The sequence below is a fragment of the Notolepis coatsorum genome, assembly GCF_963971535.1.
Source record: "Notolepis coatsorum genome assembly, chromosome: 20".
Taxonomy (NCBI): Eukaryota; Metazoa; Chordata; class Actinopteri; order Aulopiformes; family Paralepididae; genus Notolepis; species Notolepis coatsorum.
Window position 1 is genome coordinate 51,703,459 of NC_140184.1, and position 21,863 is coordinate 51,725,321.

General features: G+C 42.1%; 1 protein-coding gene across 1 annotated transcript in view; it reads left to right on the plus strand.

Moving 5' to 3' along the window:
- Nucleotides 1-17,936, plus strand: part of aktip (akt interacting protein) — a 30,902-nt gene extending 12,966 nt beyond the window's left edge. The window contains exons 8-10 of the mRNA XM_084337872.1: nt 14,715-14,822; nt 16,001-16,061; nt 16,259-17,936. Coding sequence (XP_084193998.1) covers nt 14,715-14,822; nt 16,001-16,061; nt 16,259-16,366 — 277 coding nt within the window. The 3' untranslated portion in view covers nt 16,367-17,936. The remainder of the gene's footprint in view (nt 1-14,714; nt 14,823-16,000; nt 16,062-16,258) is intronic.
- The last annotated feature ends 3,927 nt before the right edge of the window (nt 17,937-21,863 follow it).

Sequence of the window (21,863 nt, forward strand, 5' to 3'; positions counted from 1 at the left end):
TCATGTGACGGTGTCATCTAGCATTTTATATTTTTAGTTTACTTTTAACGGCCATGTATGAATGACAAAATGGCTTGAAATAACGTTAGTCTGTAAATCGTTTTTCGATAATTTTCCTTGCACCATGAGTCAAATGTATTGGCCAGTGATTATCTTAACTGCGTATTACTCCAGCAATTTAAATAAATCCACGTCATAACAACCTTTTATTATTCTGTTTTGCAAAAGAAAAATAAATATATATATTAGGCTTAGCTTTAGATGTTACTTTTTTTCCCCCTCTGCTTGGCTCCCAGTGGAAACGTCAATGGTACTTGGCTGGTCACTTGTTGAAGTTGCATCTACTAGTCTCAGAAGTCTTGGCCGGATCATTTGACACGGACACAAATCTCCTCCTGTGGTTTTTAATTTTGAGTCTACTTTGTTGGCAATTCTATTGATTTGTTTGATTTGGGGAGATTCGAATGAACACGGTACGTACAGAACAAACATAGCCTACATGAAGTTCTTTCAATTGCTTGCACACTTCATGTGCTTGTACCTAGAGTCAGAACTGCTGGCACCCACGTGATCGGTACATTCTGCAGTTGCATATTACCTGCACTAGATTAAAGCATCACATTTCACTCTTCATAGATGGGTAAACAAAGGTGGAACTGGTCAATTCCAGCATGGAACCTTCTGGGGAAAGTAGAACATTCCCCACAACATTTTCGGAAAAAATTAATTCATCATATGGCAACATGACAAACAATCTGCATTATGGATGTGACATATGAAATAAACAGGCTTTTGTGACCGTCTACATACTTCCTGCAAATTCAGAATTTTTATTGCATACAACCAATGATATGTTTGTTTTTACAAATCAAAACTCTATAGTCACAATGGCACAGCTGTCGAATTTATTTCCCCCCAAATTGTGGAATCGTGACACATGTCATCGTGCCTACGTGAAGTTCTTGAATTTAAGCTCATGGAATAAACAAACTACATGAAATGACTTTGCAGTATATTTATGTATACAAGAATTAGCAACTTAAAACTACTACCATACGGATACGGTACTGTATTGTACCAAATGGTAGACTTCTGAAAAGAGAAATCTGGAAAAAGATCTTCATCTTATTTTCGGGGTATAGACTTGTCATTATACTAGGGCTGCAACGATTCATCAACCATGACATTTCGTCGATTTGCATATTCATGATCGACTCATCTTATTGTTACTTTTATATGCCTTTTGTGGTGGAAATGGCAGACGTTCAAAGTCATAACATGCAACGTGTAATCTAAGTAACTAGTGCGCAATGAATCACGTTCAAAATATAAATAACTTCTCTTAAACCACTATTTGTGGTTCTGCCTAGAGCTAGGACTCGACAGTGCACGTTTCGCTCTCATTTGATAACTTCCGTGTTTCACGTCAACTCCAGTTGTAAGGGAGGGGCTGAGACCGATACCACCACCTTCAATTTTAGAAGCTATGACAGCTCTTCAGTCCTGCGTTCTACAGCCCTGTGACAACTCCTCTCGCCCACGTCTCATTCAAATCCTTAACTAACGTTAGCTGCTAACGCTAACTAACCCAGGAAACGCTCGCAGGCAGTTTTGTTTTTGCGGAGTTCCAATAGTGAGGAATGGGGCGGGCTGAGCCCGTCTCTGTCCCTCTTTCTCTGTACGTTGAATGATTTGAAGTAGTGTTGTACTATACAAATTAAGTGGATAGTTGATAATAAATAGTCATTAGCAAAAATATTGTAAAATCTTTAGGTAAGCTATTCTCCCTTTCTTAAATATAGTAAAAAGCGATTTATAATTCTTTGCCGGTAAAAAATCATTTCTCTGGCTGGTAGTTTTTAAAATCTAAAGCTAGTTTTTCAGCATTTAGCTATAGGCATGGATACATTGTATGTAATGATAAACAATGTCATAGTAACGGGCGGGTGTTATATTATTTCAAGATAATAAAGTAGCTATAATGAGTTGATGGATAAAAAGCAGTAATGGCATGTAGGTTACTCACCCTACTCATGTACAGTAGGCATCCACACTACACAGCATTTATAGACGTAAATAAACTTCATGGCTCATCTCCTATTCTGGGTATTCAGTAGGTGTTGTCAAAGAGGCAACTACCCATGTGACCTGAGGATACTAGTAACATTTTTTTTATATTTTTTATAACCTGAAATTGGAAACTCAAGAACTCATAATAGGCCAAGTAGGGTGTCAATCAAATGGTGGCCATTTTAGCTTTCAACCGATGTGCTGGTTGATGGACAATAGCAGGCGGGTCGCCGGAACGTTAACACATTCCCGGCCATTGGGGGCCGTCTAATCTCACGCTAAACGGCCAGCATTTAAAAACAGACTTGCATAGTGCGTGAGGCTGTTTGTAGAGCTAAATCTATACTTTATAGTATTGCTGTCCATTCTCATTGTCAATTGAGACCATAAACCGTCCCTTCAAAATGGCTTAAAGAAATAATTTTTTCATCAATACGTTCTCATTTTATAGCCTCGTGAATATAAGCGTTATATGAGATTTGGTCTAGTATATTTCCTGGAAGGCGAGATACAGGGCGCTAAGCTAATAACATTAAATCGAACAGCGTTTCGGCACTACAGAAGTTAGAGCTAAAACTCAAAATGCACATTGTCGGTATTCATGGTCCACCATGAATGCATGAAAGGGGGGGACGTCGTTTCTGATTATTGATTACCAATAAGCCTCAGTAGCCACATTCGCTGATCGCCTGGTTGGCTATCAAAGCAAGGCCCGATCAGCATGTAATTTACGTGAAAAAGATCTTACCATGGGACGGTTTGATCCCCAAAAGGATTTCCCAGTTATCGATCGCCATCTGGTAGATCGATATGTCCATTGGCTTATGATATATTCCTTTACTGCATAGTGAATTCGGCGTCGCAAAAGGTATTCCAAGCTACAGGCTACATGTATAGATTCCAGCTAACAGTAAACTCCATTCAAAGTCAAAAGAAAGAGAGCACCGTTCTGCCACAGGGAACACTGCATTATCGAGACAGCGCCCCTACGAGGATCTGGCCGGTAATGCACTTTTCAGAATTCCAAGAGTGGGATAAATCTGCAGTGCCGCTCTGTGACATTGAGTAGGTTATTAAAATGGAATAAAAGCCAAAACAACCTTGCCACGGACATGTCCGTGGTTGGCATTCTACCGTTGGATTCGAAACACGGACATGTCCGTGGCCGGGCGGGAATGTGTTAACACATTGGTCGCCAACAACGTCATAATTCGTTGCCCGCCATGCATTGAACGCCAACAACGTGAACATTTGTTGTTGGGATCAATATTTCATTTTTTCGCCATGGCATTCATAATTCATTCAGCCTCCCTCCGCGACTGCAGCGGCACCCTGTCTGATATTGCAACGCCTCAATACCGCCGCCTGGTGGATGATCGGGCGAGTTACACTCCACACCAAACCGGAAGTGGCGCTGGTTCATCGAGGAAATCCCTCCGGCAGTACTATCTTGTTACGTGGATCAAGAGACACAATCGAGTGCATTGGGATCGCTTTCGAAACGCAATAATCTATATGATTTCAGCGTTTATTGCGTCATACAAACGGGAAATGGATCTAGCAGATCGACGTCAAATAATTGGAATATTTTTCCTCCAGTCATCGGCGAACGGTAAGAGGAATATACCGTTATTTTCAGCTTGATTGTCCATTTCTTTGTTTGCAATCCATCTGATCAATATATCAACCCATACTAAATAAAGCCGTTACTGACGATCAAGGAATTATAAACGACCCCCCCCCCCCTTTCCTTCACGCATGATGAAGCATAATGTATACCGATCATATACATTTGAATTTAATATAGCGTGTATAGGTAAGAAACGCCAATCGATAATCTATCTATGCTTCAGGGCCTATAACTCGCGTTTTTGGAATTACAGCAGAAAAGCTTAAAAACGTACTTATATTCTCGACGGTATTAACACAACAATGTAGGAATGAAAAAATATAACGTTCCCACATCCAGAACGATAGATACCCGATGTTGAATGGGCCATAGTAATGTCAATATAGCTATAATATTTAAAAAGTTATAGCCCTGCAAAGAAGGTAAACATCTCCATAGGCTTACAGCGGTGGCAGACTGGGTATAATGATGGGCATACTCCGTGGCAATCAAAGTGTTAAGAGGTTAATGATGCAGTCTTCTCAGCCGTGCACTGTGAGCCCTCGTGGGAGGTTGAGAACAAGTGTTGTCGAGGGTGAAGGTCTGAGCTGGGACCCTCCCATGAAGTGGGCCCCCTCTCGCCCACATGCCCCTGCCTTGCGTTTCAAAATACCTAGTCTCCAGGGCTCTGTCCCAACCGGTCCGGGTCCCCTACAGCTTTCTGGCCACCACACGCTCTACCCTAAACTAAATCTCAAGTCTCACCCTGGCCCCTGTGCGCTGTCGGGATCCCAACAAACCGGGGGGATTGAGTCTAGTGCAGTTTTGTTTTGTATTTTTGTAGTATTGTAATTGAGTATTTTTGTATTAGATTCTTATAAATATCCTTTTTAGTGTGGTTGACCTGGCAAAGCCAGGTCCACACCACACTACTGTAATCTTTTTTTTGTATTTTATTTTTTTATTATTTTTTAAACAGACATATAAACAAACATGACAACACACGATAAGATATACAAGCATTAATTCACAGTGCATATCCAATGAAATTACCATTTAGTCAAATGTCTTATACAGGATATACCCCTAATACCTGTTATCTAAAAACCTACATACATATGCTCCAGCTCGAACCCCCCCCTCCCGGACCCTCCATTGGATAATCCAACCATTATAACTTGTTCCTAACCAGACACTACCATTATATGCTAGCTTTTATTCTCTCCACCACTTCTAACCACAATGTCATTTTGGATTCATTGAGACCCAAAATTCTTGCTGTAGATATTTCTTGATAAATCACATCGAGATATGTAAGAGACCAGACCTTCCGGCAAATTTTTTTACGGTTGAAATCATCGTGATGCTATCAGCTTTTTAGCCACTGTGATACCGGATAAAACCAATCTCTTTAGCTGTGGAGGTCAGGGTTTCCGTTAGAAAAAATTGTTGCCGGTCTCAGGGTCCGGTAGATTTTTATCTACCGGTCAAATGAGAGAAATTCCGGTCAGAGTTTATTGAGCTTAAAAACAACAGGCTATATAAAGAATGACATCCTCAAGGCATGTAGATTTATAATATTTTAACTTAAAGCTAGGCTACTTTTGCGTATACAGTCATTATATTCCAAATAAAATAAGTCCAGAGACTCCGTGCTGCTGCCGACTTTAAATCAAATAGACCTGTGTCTGTGGGCAGTCGGCCCGACATTAATAAACAGCAGTCTGTTATAATCACATTTATGAGCTAACGAATTCCGTTATATTGGACATTTGTATTAATTATATCAAGCGAAGAACTGAGAAATTTGGCAGAGAGACGGCAACATTATCGTGGGTTTGCGTGATGTATATCTCCACCTAGTCCCAACGACTTGGTGCTGGTCATAATGTCCGGTGAAAACAACTCCCTCCAAGCACAACTTGACCACCCGAACCGTACCAAAACAGGCCAAAATTAAATAGCCCATGCGACGAACGATTCATTACATTCGTTTCATCGTTGCTCCACCAAGCAGCCGGTCCAACAATATCAGCGCGAGCGCCGCAGTTAGTTTGCAAGAAGCATCCAGCTGCAGACCCGCAGAGCAGCTTTCCAGGTCTGGGGACCGCACTGTGCCAGCAAAGCTGGTGGGTTCTGTGGGTCTGCAGCTGCATGCCTTCCGCAAATCCAGCAGCAAGCTCTCGCTGAGCGAAGCAACGACAACAAACGCAATGATTGTTTCGTTCATCGCATAGGCCACCCAACTCCAGCCCATCCAAATACAATTCAAATAATCAAACTGTGCCCAGAGGGAACTATTTTCACCGGACACTATGACCGGAGAGATTAAATTTGTCGGACTTCAACAGATTTTGCCAGTCAAATACCGGTAATTACCGGCTAACGGAAACGCTGGTGGAGGTACTGCATGCTCAAAGACATCATTTAGCAGTAATACAGAGGGGTGTACAGGTATATCCAGAGTTAAGAGATTTGCTAATTGCTGGGTCACTTCTTTCCAAAATATCTTAACTGGTGGGCAGTCCCAGTACATGTGCATAAATGTCCCTTCGTCCCCATTTGTACATAGGGAGCATTTGGAGTCTTGTTTAAGACCCATTTTGTTCAATCTTATAGGAGTTAAGTATGTCCTGTGAATATAGTTAAGATTGATTTGTTGATGGTCCGGGTTCCTTGATGTAAGTCGTACATTTGCCCAGGCCTCTTGCCAGTCAAAGTCTGTCTCCAGGTCTGGTATATCCCTCCTCCAGACTGAGGCTATGGTTAGACTAGTGTATTCCTGGCGTTTTTTTATACGTTTTTGACGACGTTTGATGTCCTATCTACACAGAAATGCGTTTTTTGGCGTTTTTTTGTGGATACGGCTGAAACGCAAAATTGTGTTTGCGTTTGGAGATACGCAAAAAAAACGCTTCGACAACAGCGTGTAGTCAGCACGGAGCAGTTGTTGCGAAAACGCCCATGCGCAGTAGATACCATCTGCGTGCCCTTCCGGTGACAACAGTGTGTGTGTTTGGGACAGAGCTCCGTGTCCCAAATAGCTTCAGCTACCATGTGTTGTCAAGTTATTGTTATAAGGACCCCAGTCCAAGCTACAACAGTCTGCATTCCCTTAACAATTGTTTGTATTGAGCCGTATTGTATTGTACCCATATGCAATATGTTAAATAAAGTTTACATCCATTCATTCTGCTAGCATTACCGATTGCATGAGCAGCTGGCTAACGTGAGCTATCAGGATTCAGACCCTGTTAGCTCAGAGTTCCTCTTTCAACTTAACGAGCATTAAACAAAATGGCCCAGTCATCTATTCACCTTTGTTTAATACACACAGCGTTGTCTCTAATGTTATCTAACTACTGATAGCTCGCAATATCATCAGTTTTGGAGCTGGCTAAGTAGCGTGAGCTAACGTTAGCTTCTAGCCACAATGCTATATTGTTATAATGGCATACTCCATTGACGTTAGCATGCAGCTAACAATGCTACCGATCGTTTTTTAGACTAAACTATCCGCTCTTGGTGGTCACTTGTGTTGATGTTAGTTTTGTTTCATCAACAAATGACAGGCAGAACACACAGTGAATGTATCCGTTTTGTTTATTGCACTTTTATTAGGCTTTGCTGAAAAATTATTGCTGCATTGAGCAAGATGGTGGCGCGGGCATAGGCGCCTGCCTTATTGACATTTTCTTTGCTGGAGCTTCCACCAGGAAGTGTATTGGCACATTCGTTCTGATTGGTTGAAATTGCCTTCATGTTTGCCACCTACTGCCACCTACTGCTTTGGCAGTGTACTACATCAGTGTGCTCGGCTGACAAAAACGGAAAAAAAACGAAAGTGTGACTCGAGGCGCATGACGTCGCGGCAATACGCGGCGATACGTATAAGAAAACAATACGAAATGATACGAAAGGTGTAACCGCAGCCTGAGTCTAGATGGAGGGTTTCATACGAGGCCCTTAGTAATTGATGATAAAGATCTGATACAAAACCTCTCGATGTCTCTCTTTCATAGAAAAATGTGTAGTATCTGTGGTGTACAATTAGTATCTTTAATGGAACACCGTGAGCCTTCAAACATGCCAATAACTGTGCGTAAAAATATGTGGACTTGGTGAGATTAAATTTTTTGCGTATTTCATTGAAACTACAAAAACCCTGTTTGTTGAAAACGTCTCCTAGTGAGTGTATGCCTTGCTTTTCCCATCTAGGGAATCTTATAGGTTGTTTTCCAATCAAGAGTGCATTGTTATTGAATAAGGGAGTATGATTATGCCATTTATGTGGGGTAGAATATTTCTTTTGTGTTTCGCGCCATATCCGGATTGCATGAGTGATTATGGGGCCAAATTTCCGTTCGCATTGCTTAACACTTTAACTGCCGGAGGTTAAATTCATGACCATGCATGGGTTGCCAGCTCTATTTGTCTATGGAGAAGTTCCCCTTCTTTGCAGGGCTATAACTTTTTAGATTATATTGCTAGATTGCCATTATTAGGGCCCATTCAATGTCCTATATGTAATGTTCAGGGTGAAGCAACGTTAAACTTTTTCATTCACATATTCATACTAAAGTATGGTCTAAAGTATAAGTATGTTTTCATCTCTTTCTGCAGCTTTCTCCAGAACGTGATCTATAGCCCCAAATGCATTATAATAATATAATATAATATAATGCAGGACCTGTTGCAGAGGTCTTTATTCGGCATGCAACGACACTCAATGTTTTAGCGGTACACACACAGCGGTTAGTTTTTAGCACACACACCGGAACACACACGCATGCATTGTCTCTTTAGAATCGCCGATGCGATTCGTCTCTGCGATTACCCATCCCGTCGTCCTTCCCCCCCCAAGGGCAGCCGGGAGCAGACAGGCGTCAACGTGAGCCGCGCCAGGGGACCAATCCAAGTGCTCCTGTCCGTCTTCGTCAAGGACGCCACAGCGTTAGCGATCTGTTGTTGTGCATGTTTTTCCATTGGGTTTATCTTATCGGGGGGGAAACCCTTGCGAGCACGGGGAGAACATGCAAACTCCACACAGAAAGGCCTGGGAGATACCCCACCTGGGTACCTGGCATCATGGAAACCTGGTCCCCAAGCGGGAATCGAACCCTGGACCTTCTTGCTGTGAGGCGACAGTGTTAACCACTACACCACCGTGCCGCCGTCATTATATTGATGATGAAATACAGTTTGATGGCAATCGGCGCGATATAAAAAATTCCAACTGGACATGGTTCTAGAAGTTACTACACGTCATCTGATGTTGACCGGATGGCCGAGGGGGCGTTTATAATTCCGTGGGCAGCGTTATACCATTCATCTAATGTGGGTCATATGTTCATCAGATCAGTTAGTATAGAAGACATTGAAAAATAATGCTGAATCTTACCGTATCTTCCTCGCGCCGTTGGGCGATGAGCGTGGAGTATACATTTTCCTATTATGGGATGTTGAAATACCCGGTCCATTTCCAGGTTGTATAATGGTATATACGTCCAAATCATGTTGTTTATCGAGTTATTGGCAACGGATCGCTATGTATTGTGACGAGCTAGAGTGCCGGGACTTATACCGAGTGCCCGGAAGTAATATGGGTGAACAGCACATCGTCCAAGTAACTTCCTGTTTGGCGATTGCGCCGATCAGCCACCAGATGGCGCTCTTGAACCGCTAGAGGGTTCAGTGGGGCTTTTTGGTGGGTCTCAGGCCAGCGGATGGGAAATATGAATCCGATCACAGATTTTTTTAAATATTGATATCAAAGACGAGTTACGGCGTCTTCGGCAACTTGAGCATGGCGGGGAAGGACGCCTAAACACGTCTTTCGGCACTTAAAGTGTTAATTGGTAATTTGGTGTATACTATGCCCTTCAGCCTATGTGGAGCTACTATATTTTCTTCTAAATTTCTCCAGGATACTAATGCTTGGGGATCAAACCATGTTGTTAGTGGTCTTAAAGTGTACGCCTTAAAGTAGTGGTAGAAATCTGGAAATGCCATACCTCCGTCTGCTTTGTTTTTCTGTGCGGTGGATCTTTTTATACGTGGTGGTTTGTTATTCCAAATAAATTTGTATGTGGAGGAGTGTAATTCTTTCCAGTAACCCTTTGGAGGGGGTAACGGTAGCATTGAGCTGAAGAAGTTGATTCTAGGTAGGACGTCCATCTTGACTATTGATATCCGTGCCTGTACTGAGTTTTTAAGTTTCGACCACCTGACAAGGTCGTATTTGATTTTGTTTTGGATTTTTATGTAATTGTGCTTCACCGTTTGGCTTATGGTATGGAATATTTCAACTATTGTAATCTATACTATTTATTCTTTATTTATTCCGCCGATTTTTGTCCAGTAACCCCTGCCAGAGATTTCACACCCCACACAAGTGTAAGGTATCAAAACGACCGGCTTGGTCCAACTCGAGTTGCTATTACTTTTTGGAAAGTTTCACCGCACCGTTTGGCTAGAAACTCTAAATGGGCAATTTTGGTCCATAGGAATGAATGGCGGAATGTTCAGAACTAGAGTGTAGAAGCTGAATTTCTTTTGTTTTACCATCACCTTTTGTAAATTGCGACAGTGATCTAAATTTTGGACGTAGATATAAAAACAACACATCAAAACGATGACACGACTGTCCCCTCGCTCATAAAAGAAAAATAAATGGAATTGGACATTTCCATCTCAACTTATGACTATTTATTTGACAGTCATGCTCTACATACACACTAATGGACTCTCCACTCTAGCTGAAATCTGTGATTTCACCGTTCCTTCCCTTGTTTTCCGATCGCCACACAGGCCACAATTGTCGACGGAATTACACAATATCGTGCATAACCCTTCATTCAGTTCCTCAGGTGCTCATATTAAAATAACTAAGCTTCATCTCTTATCGTTTTGCTTTAATCATCGTGAGAGTGAAGGAAGCGCAGCCTCATTGAAATACATTGGGGATAGATTTGTGTCAGTTAGGATTTGAATCAATTAAGGCTAGCAGGTGTGCATTATTTTTAAACCTAGCCGCATTTTTCGGAGACGCTCTCTGATTGGCCGACGCCTGTTTCTACACTGGTTAAGCTTAGGCACTCTTTCGAAGTTGGTTAAGGTTAGAGTTTGTCTTAGAGCAGGCGATAGAACACCAGCCCTGATTCCAAACTCTAACCTTAACCAACTTCGAAAGAGTCGCCTAACGGGACGGGCACACTGAACACGCACGAAGTTCACGCACGGCTCCCTCGCGGGATCGAGCGCCTGGCCTGGCACACAGAGTCTGACTTCTCAGCACGCTGCAGCGCGGAGCCCTGATAGAATCAGCAGCAGCACAAGCTCTCTCTCTCTCTCTCTCTCTCCCTCTCGCTCTCTCTCTCTCCCCCTCTCTCTCTCTCCCTCTCTCTCTCTCTCTAGAGAGAAAACGAGAAAGAAAGAAAGAAAGAGAGGGGGAGAAAGAGACTGGAGAGAGAGAGAGAAAGGCAGGGAGAATAAAGAGAGAAAAAGAGAGAGCTGTAATGTATTGTACCCATTCTGCAATCTGTTAATAAAATTTCAAATCAATCAATCAATCGCGTGGCGCACGCCTCCCGCGCCGCCTCGAATCCGATTGAAGCTGAAAAGATAGCTTGCGCTCGGGAGCCGCCCGCGAGGCGCGCTCCCGCTTGCGGCCAGTGTGCACAGTAGCATCCGTTAACATGGGAGCGGAAGTGAAGCGGCAGCCGCCCGTCCGTCCGTGTTCATTCGTTAGCAGTGTGCCCGTGCTGTAAGCTTAACCAGTGATGAACTAGGCGTTAGGTAGTTTGCTGCTGTTAGACCCGGAAATGGGCAAAGACACAGCTCGTCACGCGATTGGGCAAACATGTCGGTGGCCAATCAGAGCGTCAGTCAGTGGCCAATCGGAGAGCGTCTCCGCAAAATGCGGCTAGGTTTAAAAATAACGCGGGAGGTGTCAATCAACTCCGTACTGCCATGACCTAGCCATGACCTCTCAGGGGATTAACCCTTGATCCTTAGGCCACGCCCCCTTTTTGTATCTTTTGAGCCGTTTGTCGTAGAGACTTGCGGGTTGTGCTATTGTACTCAGTAGGGATATCCTCTTTCATTGGTCTATGTTGACCACGCCCCCATGGTTCGGCTCCTCCCCTTCAGGGGATTAACCCTTGATCCCTAGGCCGTGCTCCCTTTTTGTATCTTTTGAACAGTTTGTCGTAGAGACTTGTGGGTTGTGCTATTGTACTCAGTAGGGATGTCCTCTTTCATTGGTCTATGTTGACCACGCCCCCATTGTTCGGCTCCTCCCCCTTCAGGGGATTAACCCTTGATCCTCTGGCCGTGCCCCCTTTTTGTATCTTTTGAACCGTTTGTCGTAGAGACTTGCTGGTTATGCCATTGTACTCAGTAGGGATATCCTCTTTCATTGGTCTATGTTGACTACGCCCCCATGGTTTGGCTCCTACCCCTTTGTGTATCTTTTGAACCGTTTGTTGTAGAGACTTGCGGGTTGTGCCATTGTATTCAGTAGGGATATCCTCTTTCATTGGTCTATGTTGACCACGCCCCCATGGTTTGGCCCCTCCCCCTTTTTGTATATTTTTGTGCCATTGTACTCGGTAGGGATATCCTCTTTCATTGGTCTATGTTGACCACTCCCCCGATCCTTAGGCCACGCCCCATTTTTTAAATCTTTTGAACTGTTTGTCGTAGAGACTTGCGGGTTGTGCCATTGTACTCAGTAGCGATATCCTCTTTCATTGGTCTATATTGACCACGCCCTTAGGCCGTGCCCCCTTTTTTGTATCTTTTGAACCGTTTGTCATAGAGACTCGCGAGAGATCCTCTCCCGTTGGCCGGCGGTGCACAGGCATCACCCACACTTTCACAATTTTGTTTTTTTGTTTTTGTTTTTTGTTCTCCCCTGGTATAAATAACGAACCTATGCGTGTCCTATGTATTTTAATTTAAATGGCATCACCCGGGGACTTTAACCCCGAAAACAAAAGTGGCGTAGTCGGCAAACAATTGCTCTTTATTTGGTTTTACAGTAATCATGCACTCTGCACTTTATACGGTGCAAACCAATTAAATTATGGCTGCCATTCTTAACTGAATCGGCCACCATCACATATTTCACAAAAACCCTGTTTTCCTACTTCGTTCCTACCATTAGTTGTCCTACCAATAACAGCTCTTGGTGATGGATCACTTGGCTCGTGCGTTGATGAAAAATGCAGCTAGTGGTGAACGAATGTATTACAGGACACATTGATCATCAACACGTCAAATGCACCTTGCGGCCCTGGGTTCAATAACAGCCTACACTTTTTATAAAATGTTCATTCTTTTTTTTATAAAACATTTATTAACACATCCACCGCCGGAAATGCTTTAAAACGTTATTGCCCGCCATGCTTTGACCGCCAGATCTCGCTGTACAGCGTTATTGAGATCAATATTTCATTTTTTCGCCATGGCATTCATAATTCATATATACACCTCCGACGCTGCAGCTGGACCCTACAGCTCAATACAACGACGGCTCAATACTGCCGCCTGGTGGATGGTCGGGCGAGTTACACTCTAACAACATGAAGTGGGAGGTGTGCGTCGATTAAATTCATCCGGCCGTCAGACATTGTTGCAAGGCTCCCGACAGACACTATAGTACATATCGATCCCTTTATAAACTTAATAATCTATATGATTTCGGCGTTTATTGCGACATACAAACCGGAAATGGACCTAGGCGATCGACGTCCTATACTTGGGATATTTCACCGCCAGTCTCTTTGACGCACGGTAAGAGGAAGCTAATGTTATTTTCAGCCCAATTGTTTATTCATTTCACTGCAAACCATCTGATCAATATATCACCCATACTACATGAAGCATTTACTGACTATCACGGAATTATAAACACCCCCCCCCCCCCTCCTTTCCTCCGCGCATGATGACTCCTAACGTATACGATCATATACAGTTGCATTTTTTAATATAGCGTGTATAGGAGAGAAACACTAATCGATAATCTATACATGCGTTTAGGCTTATAACTCACGTTCTAGGAATTACTGCAGAAAACGATAAAAACATACTTATATTCTAGACGGTATTAACACAACAATGTATGAATGAAAAAGTATAACGTTCCTACATCCTGAACGATAGATAATCGATGTTGAATGGGCCATAGTAATGTCAATTTAGCAATACAATTTAAAAAGTTATAGCCCTGCAAAGAAGGTGAACATCTCCGTAGGCTTACAGTGGTGGCAGACTGGCTATATTGATGGATAAGACTGGCTATATTGATGGATATAAGTTATGGCAGGGAATGTGTTAACAGCCTACATTCAATTAAACAATGTGTTTTATTATCATTATTTTCTCATTTTCTTTAACAAGATTTTGTCTTGGAAAAGAGTTTCTCCAAAAATGACACCACAGTGGTTTAATCAAAAACAAGATTTTGTCTTGGAAAAAAATCTAATCTTAATCTTAATCTTAAACCATAACATGCCCTCTGTTGTCTTCTGGGTTAATTCCCAATCAGAACACACTGTTTGAAATATAATGCTCAAATGTTACTGCATTAGCCTACTTTGATAATCTTTGCCTGCGCTGTAAATAATCAATGAAGCAGCTTTTGACTGCAAATGCTGCATACAGAATAGCGTGGTCCACTTTCAGGCAAGGGCACTTTTTGGCTAAACAGCGGGTCAGCTACTGTATGGGCTGTATTTCACCACCACTCGCCCCTACCTCTGAGGCTCTTAGTCTTACCCCCTCCACTAACTACTTTCCAGAGAATATTCAGAATAATCTCACTGAGAGGCTAATAAAGGGCCATATTACATGCATGTGTGTTGGTGTAGTGTCCCGACTCCTTAGCGTTTCTTTCCATTGTTAAGGGTCTGTTTCCTGCCTCTACTCTTAATCATACTACATGCATACTTTGTATGTTTGAAAGTTTCTTCCAAATGCTGGGCGTTGTCTGTTACTAATGACTGGTTTTGTGTATGCGTTTTTCCCGCAGCTATGACAAGGATGTGCAGTTATTCAAAAGCAAGGTGGTTGATAGTGTGAAACTATGCAACAGTCATCTTTTTGACCAACCCAAGATGGAGGATCCCTATGCAATAAGGTAAATACAACTACTACTATGCAATAAGGTAAATAAAACGACTACTATGTAATAAGGTAAACACTATTAACACATTGAAACTGGGACACACATTTGTGTGTATATGCAGGCTATATATATAATGCATGTTTTGCAGGCGTTTTAGGTCTAAATGGGTTTTAATACTACACAACAAGGTAAACACTACTATGCAATAAGGTAAACGCTACTACTACTACTACTACTATGCAATAAGGAAAACATTCCCAGCAGGGTGGCAGTAGCTTATGGTGTAGAGTGGTCGTCTGGTAATCTTGAAATGTCCTGGTTTGATCCTGACTCCTCACGGTAGTGTGTTGAAGTGTTCTTGAGCTTCCCCTTTGGATGTATATATTTTTTATGATCTCTTTTTACTACACAGTTCTGTATATCTGTTTATCGTGTATGTCATATGATGAATTGAAAATGTGGGACCCCGGTGTAAACGAGACTAAAGTCTTTTTCTGGTCTGCATCCTCTTAGCAATTTGTTTTGTATTGAGCCGTACTGTATTGTACCCATTCTGCAATCTGTTAATAACGTTTTCAATCAATCAAGACACTAAACTGCGTGATTTTTTTCCGTAGCCTCTGTTTGCGAAGACGCTCTCTGATTGGCTAGGCCGCGTACAGCGAAGAAGAAAATACCCTCTCTGACTGGTTTAGCTCCGAAGGGTCTCTTCCGCCTTGTACATATATTCTCTGCTTCAAAGTGGTTATGCTTAGGCATTCTTTCGAAGTGGTTATGCTTAGGCATTCTTTCGAAGTGGTTATGCTTAGGCATTCTTTCAAAGTGGTTATGCTTAGGCATTCTTTTGAAGTGGTTATGCTTAGGCCCTCTTTCGAAGTGGTTATGCTTAGGCCCTCTTTTTCTTCTTCGCTGCAAGAGCGTCTTCGCTCACAGAGGCTACGGAAAAAAAATCACGCCACTGAACTCCTAACTGCACCCTGAATGTTTGTGGCAGCCCACTGCTCCTAGGGGTTAGGATGGTCAAATGCAGGGGAATAATCCCCCTCTGGGACAAAGTACTAATTCTTATATTTTTATCATATAAATGTGCCTTTTTATTATAATTTGTGATGTCTGTCCATAAAAACGGGATGTGTTGGGACATTTATCTTATTTGCCCTCACATTTTTTATTTCGTTTTATTTTTGTAGCTTTTCTCCATGGAACCCAGCTGTCCATGATGAGGCAAAGGAACGCATGTTCACACATAAAGTGAGTTTATTGAAACCACAGATGTGTGTGTGTCAACCGAGCTGTGTGTATTATATAAGTGTTGGCAGTTAAGTTCCCACCAGGCCAGGCCTCCCAGATGGCTTCATTTAATCTGAATGGGGAGTCGGCATCACTTTTGGTCAAACTATACGATTAGTTTCCACGGCTTGTCTGGTAATGTGTCTTTGTTGCCCTAGAGACGGCCTGAGGATCACCACAAGGGCATGCAGGTGTCTGGGCTGTCGTGGGTGAAACCTGGTTCCACACAGCCATTCAGCAAAGAAGACAACCCTTCCCAGAGTTGAGCCTGCACTACCATAAGGGGGAGGCAGAGAGCAGGATTCCATGCCACAGACTTTCCTCAAAAGGTTCATGTGAATTTGGATCTCCAAAATATCCAGTCGGATGAACTTTATTATTAACTAGGGCCGGAGATTAACACCAGCTACCAGCCAAATGTTGGTGAATTGTGTTAATTATACCAGCTGCTTGGCAGTTATTCTTGAAATCTAATAGAGGAGCTATGGTATTCAAACATTATTTGGCTAGTTGAAATCTATGGAACAGCTATGGTATTCAAACATACATTTGGCAAGTAAAAATAGTGACTTGACATTTTTGGTTCACTTGCCAATATGGAAGGTAGAGCAAAAGTGTAGTCTCCCCACCCATCAATATTGCTGAGCTTTAAAAGCATTGTAGGCATCTGCTCAAATAGCTTTAGAATTTTAAGTAAAGTTTGTATGATATGTAAATTTGACTGACAACTGGATGTCTTAGCAACACTATATAGGCTGCAAAGCAATCAAAGAGCTTTTTTTCGTTCTCATTTTACTTTTCGGATCCTTGCACATGCTTTGGGTCAGGTGATTCGATGACCTCCTAATATGGGCTGAAGGGTATGAGCAATGTAAGTTGCTTTTCTACAGAAGGTGGTGTGAGCTTCTGTTGTGTGTGTTATGTATGTATGTATGTATGTATGTATGTATGTATGTATGTATGTATGTATATATATATACAGTGCAGTTTTAAGTTTTAGCATGTTGAAACATTTAGTAGTTTTGGCTCTGTAATCCCAACACATTCAAATCCAATGTGCTGGAATACAGAACCAAAACACACAACCTGTTGCACTGTCCTAAGATGTACAGACTGCATTGTCTATATTGTATCTATTTTAGTATGCCGCTTGTTAAAATGGGCTCAGGACAGATTATTTGTGGGACTTGGAATGTTTTCTGGCTGTGTGGATGAACTAAAGTTTAGACATTTTAAAACCCCCTTCCCCAAATTTTACACCATGTCAAGTGGGATTACGTTGGCGCTACACGTTTTTATATTTGATTTGTTTATTTGACAATAGTCCTTATTTTTTTGCTGTGTAAACTGTCCTGTCTTATAGTTAATAATATATGATATGATACAGAGCAGGCAAGTACAGTTTTAATTGATGCTAAATTAAATATAAATAATCACTTGTGTATTTTACTCATTTTAATTCATCTTTTTATGTTTGATTTACCCTTAATTCGTTTATTAAAGGTCTGATGTGTACATAACGTGTGCTGTGCAAATGTCTGACTTCAAGAAAGATGTTTGCTGCCATGGTCAGACTACTTTCCCTGCTTCTTTGATCTGACCTCGCTCTGGTCAGTGGAGACAAATCCAGATACAGCTGCTGGTGCTGAACTGTTATCACTATACACTTGCTGTGGAATGAGGTAAACAAATATTTTTTGTACTTGAAATGCTGCCATTTGGACTGTTGGTAAGCATTTCACCAATTACAACATCAAACCATTCATCAAGTTTGTATAGGCAATGTGAGTTTTAAAAACATCTCTGAAAGCAAATAAATAAAACAAATAAAAAAACCACCAGAACTGAATCACACTTTGTTTTTAGTTTGTTCCTGAAAGACATAATTAGAAAAAATATCAATGTTAAACATTCACATGAAACGGCGTGTTTGAGTAGGGAATCTATAATCGCTTGCATTGCAATCGGTTCAACTGTGCCTCCTCTCCGCTTCCAGTACTATATTGTAAATGAGAGCTATTTTATTTTATCTAAGGGGGGAGACTGTCTGGTTTTAAACAGTGTGGCACATAAAAGGACATAATGCATGCAAGTACTAGGGTTGGGTACCTTAACATTTTACCGAATACCGGTACCCGTTTTCAGTACTTAACTGTAATAACCCAAAATATTATTTCAGCTGTAAAAGAAATAGGTCCAAACTTCTTGTTATAACATTTTGTTTATTGTTTTAACATGTTGCATGATTGTGTATTGTTTTTAAATATCAACATTATCTGGCCATCCTCACTAAATATTATAAAACTCTTGATCTTTCCAAAGACCCAAGAGATGGGACAGTAATATATTTGTGGAAAAGGCTCCCTCTTGTCTAGTATATTACATTCTTATACTAAACCGAAGTATGGTACCGATTGGTCTAGCTAATCTGTACTTGGTAGTACCGATGTAATTTGGTCGGTACAGAGTTCAGTACCCAACCCTAGTAAACTACAGAGCACCACAAATTTAGTACGCACTAAGGCCCCGTTTAGACGGAAACGCTAGCAGGTGAATCCGCAAAAATATTTTTTCGGATGTGCCTTTCGTTTATACGGAAACGGCGTCTTTACGGGGTGAAACCGCAAAAAAGTGAGACTACCTTCCAGGGTGGAATTCCTAGAAACGCAAAAGCTTTGCGCTCTCGTCTAAACTGTTAAAACGTATAAATCTGATAAAACGATGACGAAAGGGTTGTCACGGCTCTGGTCGCGCGTACTGCTTACGTCACAGGTAGCAGGTATGCGCCAGTAGCCGAGACGTAAACAAAGCAAGTATGTCTGACTTATATCAACGGAGATCACCTGAAGGCTACATTGGCAGTACTTTTAACCCTTTCACTGCCACACGACAGAAGGTTAACCCTTTACTATCACACAACCGGCTGTCGTGTGGCAGTGAAAGGGTTAAATACACAAGAATCTGTCCCGCGGCGTGAGTGGACCCACTGTCTGTGAGTGACTCTGCTTTTGTCCAATCACATTCCCCATCCACAGTCTGCGAATCAGAGGCAGAGTAGGGCGGGTCTTCACAGCACGTCATGTGACACATGCGCCAATCGTGTGACAGCGGGGCGCCGTCGTTACAGCGTCGTCTGCACGGAGAATTCCACCCCAAAACGCTCGTCTAAACGTAAAATTAAAAGTGAAACCGCAAGATGACTTTTGCGGTGTCTGTTCACAAAACGCTCGTCTAAACGGGGCCTAAATGTTAGTTTGAGAATCCCATTGTATAATGCTGTGTCCAAAAGCTGGAAAATGGAAAGGGTGTGACATCCTCCGGGCACGACGCAAAACACAAGTAGATTTCTTGAACTGATTTTAATGAAGATTCTCCATCCAAACCTCATCCAAACTGTAAAATCGGCATGACATACAAATGCATACAAAAGATACCATTAATATTACAAGTCCATTAAACCATTGTCGGAACATCACTGTAACATGTACCACAATCATCTAAAACAATCAATACCTTATTGGCTGCGTGCCAGTATATGAGAACATCGATGCGTTATGGTAGTATGTCTCCGATCCGTTTCTTGGAAGATTGTCTTGTTAAGTTGTCTTGAAGGATTGTCCTTTGCTTATTAGGATCGACAGGTAAGTCAATAATCCATCCATCCAAGTTCATTGTTGCAACTCGAGAGCGAGGGCGGAAACACGTCACCGGATACCAGGTGTCAAGTCTCGTGAGATGAAGTAATTGCGCAAACAAATAGAAAAAATTGTGCGCCACTAATATATATCTTATATAAACAAATAAGAAATACAGTGAAATGCAATTGAGTATTATTACTAATATACAAAAATAAGCATATAAATTGTAAACTTAAATAACTATATTAACCAACTGTTAACCATAGCTGCAGTTACACTCTCACCAATTACACATACTAATAAATGTGGAATGTCTTATTGCACATACTTATAGAATGTGGAATTTCTTATTGTGGATACTTCAAAGGATATGTCTCTAAGATCAATCGGATTCAACCAGGTAAGTATCTCTTTCCAGTGTAAGACAAAACAAAAACTCCTATTTCAGAGTAAAGGCAAGCAGAAAATGGGTAAGTGCCAAAACAGCTTAATGTTGAATAACTCACTACTTGTCTAATCTGCTTCTATCAATGTAATGATCTTGTGTATTGGTCTCTCTAAATACACTGTACTGGTTTTGGCTTTCCCTTTGCTATCGTATGTGGTGTGGCTTACTAGCAGCTTCAACTTTCTGACTCTACCATCTTGTCCTGGGTAGACTTCAGTGACTCTTGCTAGTCGCCATTCGTTGCGTGGTGTCAATTCATCTTGGAGAAGGACGATGTCGTTGACTTTAGAGTTGCTTCTGGTTTTACACCACTTCTGTCTCTGTTGTAGGTTGAGAAGATATTCCTTCCTCCATCTTGTCCAAAACTCGTTGGCCAAATACTGAACTCGGCGCCACCTCTTTTGTAGGTATAAATCTTGTTTGATGAATTGTCCTGGTGGGGGCGGAATGATTGTAGATTTCATCGTTAGAATGTGATTCAGGGTTAAAGGGTCGGGTCCGGATGGGTTTTTCAGAAACTCAGCGGAGAGCGGCCTGCTATTGATTATGGACATGACCTCGTACAGGTACGTCCGGAGAGAGGTGCTGTCGAGCCTTTGTGAGGACTGGTCCAGTATGGTAGTCAATATGCTTCTTATCGTTCTTATTTGCCTCTCCCATACACCGCCCATGTGGCTTGCCGCTGGAGGATTCATGATAAACTCACATCCCAGAGCCTTCAGTCTTTCTTCATTCATTCCCTTCATGAGTTCTGTAAATTCTCTTCTTGCGCCAACAAAATTGGTTCCTTGATCGCATCTGAGTTGGCGAACGTTTCCTCTGATCGCAATGAATGATCCGAGTGCATTGATGAATGATCTTGAGCATAGACAGGTGAGTATAAGTCCATATCTTTTTAGATCTTTTCTTCCTTCTTTAATGCAGATTGGGCGTCTTGACCTACACGTCCTCCCACCTTGAGGATCCCGTCTTCGTCCAGGAAGGGACTTAGCTTTTATAGCTTACTTTCTTTGGTCTTGGCAAGTTCATGCTTTTGCTTGAGTCCTTTTATCTCAGCTGGGAAGGCCTCTTCTTGAGTAAGCTTGATGATCACAAGCTCAGCTTCTTTTCTTTCTTCGATACTTGTATTCTCGTTGGTGCGTTCTTTTGTATATTCGGCACCTGACACATCTGCAGAGGTGCGATGAGACAGCGCTGCTGCATCCCATGGTCCACCATCCATTAGCTCTGAGTGCGTTTGTTAGGTCAGGACCAGTGAGCAGATGGTCGTTGAGGGAAGTCTCTCGGAAGCGGGCAGAACAGTCAAATACGACTAATATTTTTCCTGGCTTCTGCGGATGATACACCCCGTGATGAGGTATGTACCAGGCCGGGCTGTTGTCTATCTCTTCCTCAGGGACTTTTTCTGCGTCACCACGGGAGATGATATTCTCCATGAAGGTACAGTAGTAATTTCCATCCTTGTTCAGTCTTCTTTCGGTAGCTCTGGTCGTTCTCCTTTGAACGGCAGGGGCATCTCACCGTTTTCCTTCTGTGTGATATTTTCTTTCAGCTTCGACAGGAGCTTCAGGCCATCTTGTGAGATGGGATTATCTTCCTTGGACCTTTCTGAGAAGTCGGACTCGAGGACCTTTAGGCTTTCTGTAGGGGTCACTTCTTTCCCTTTGAGCCGATTTA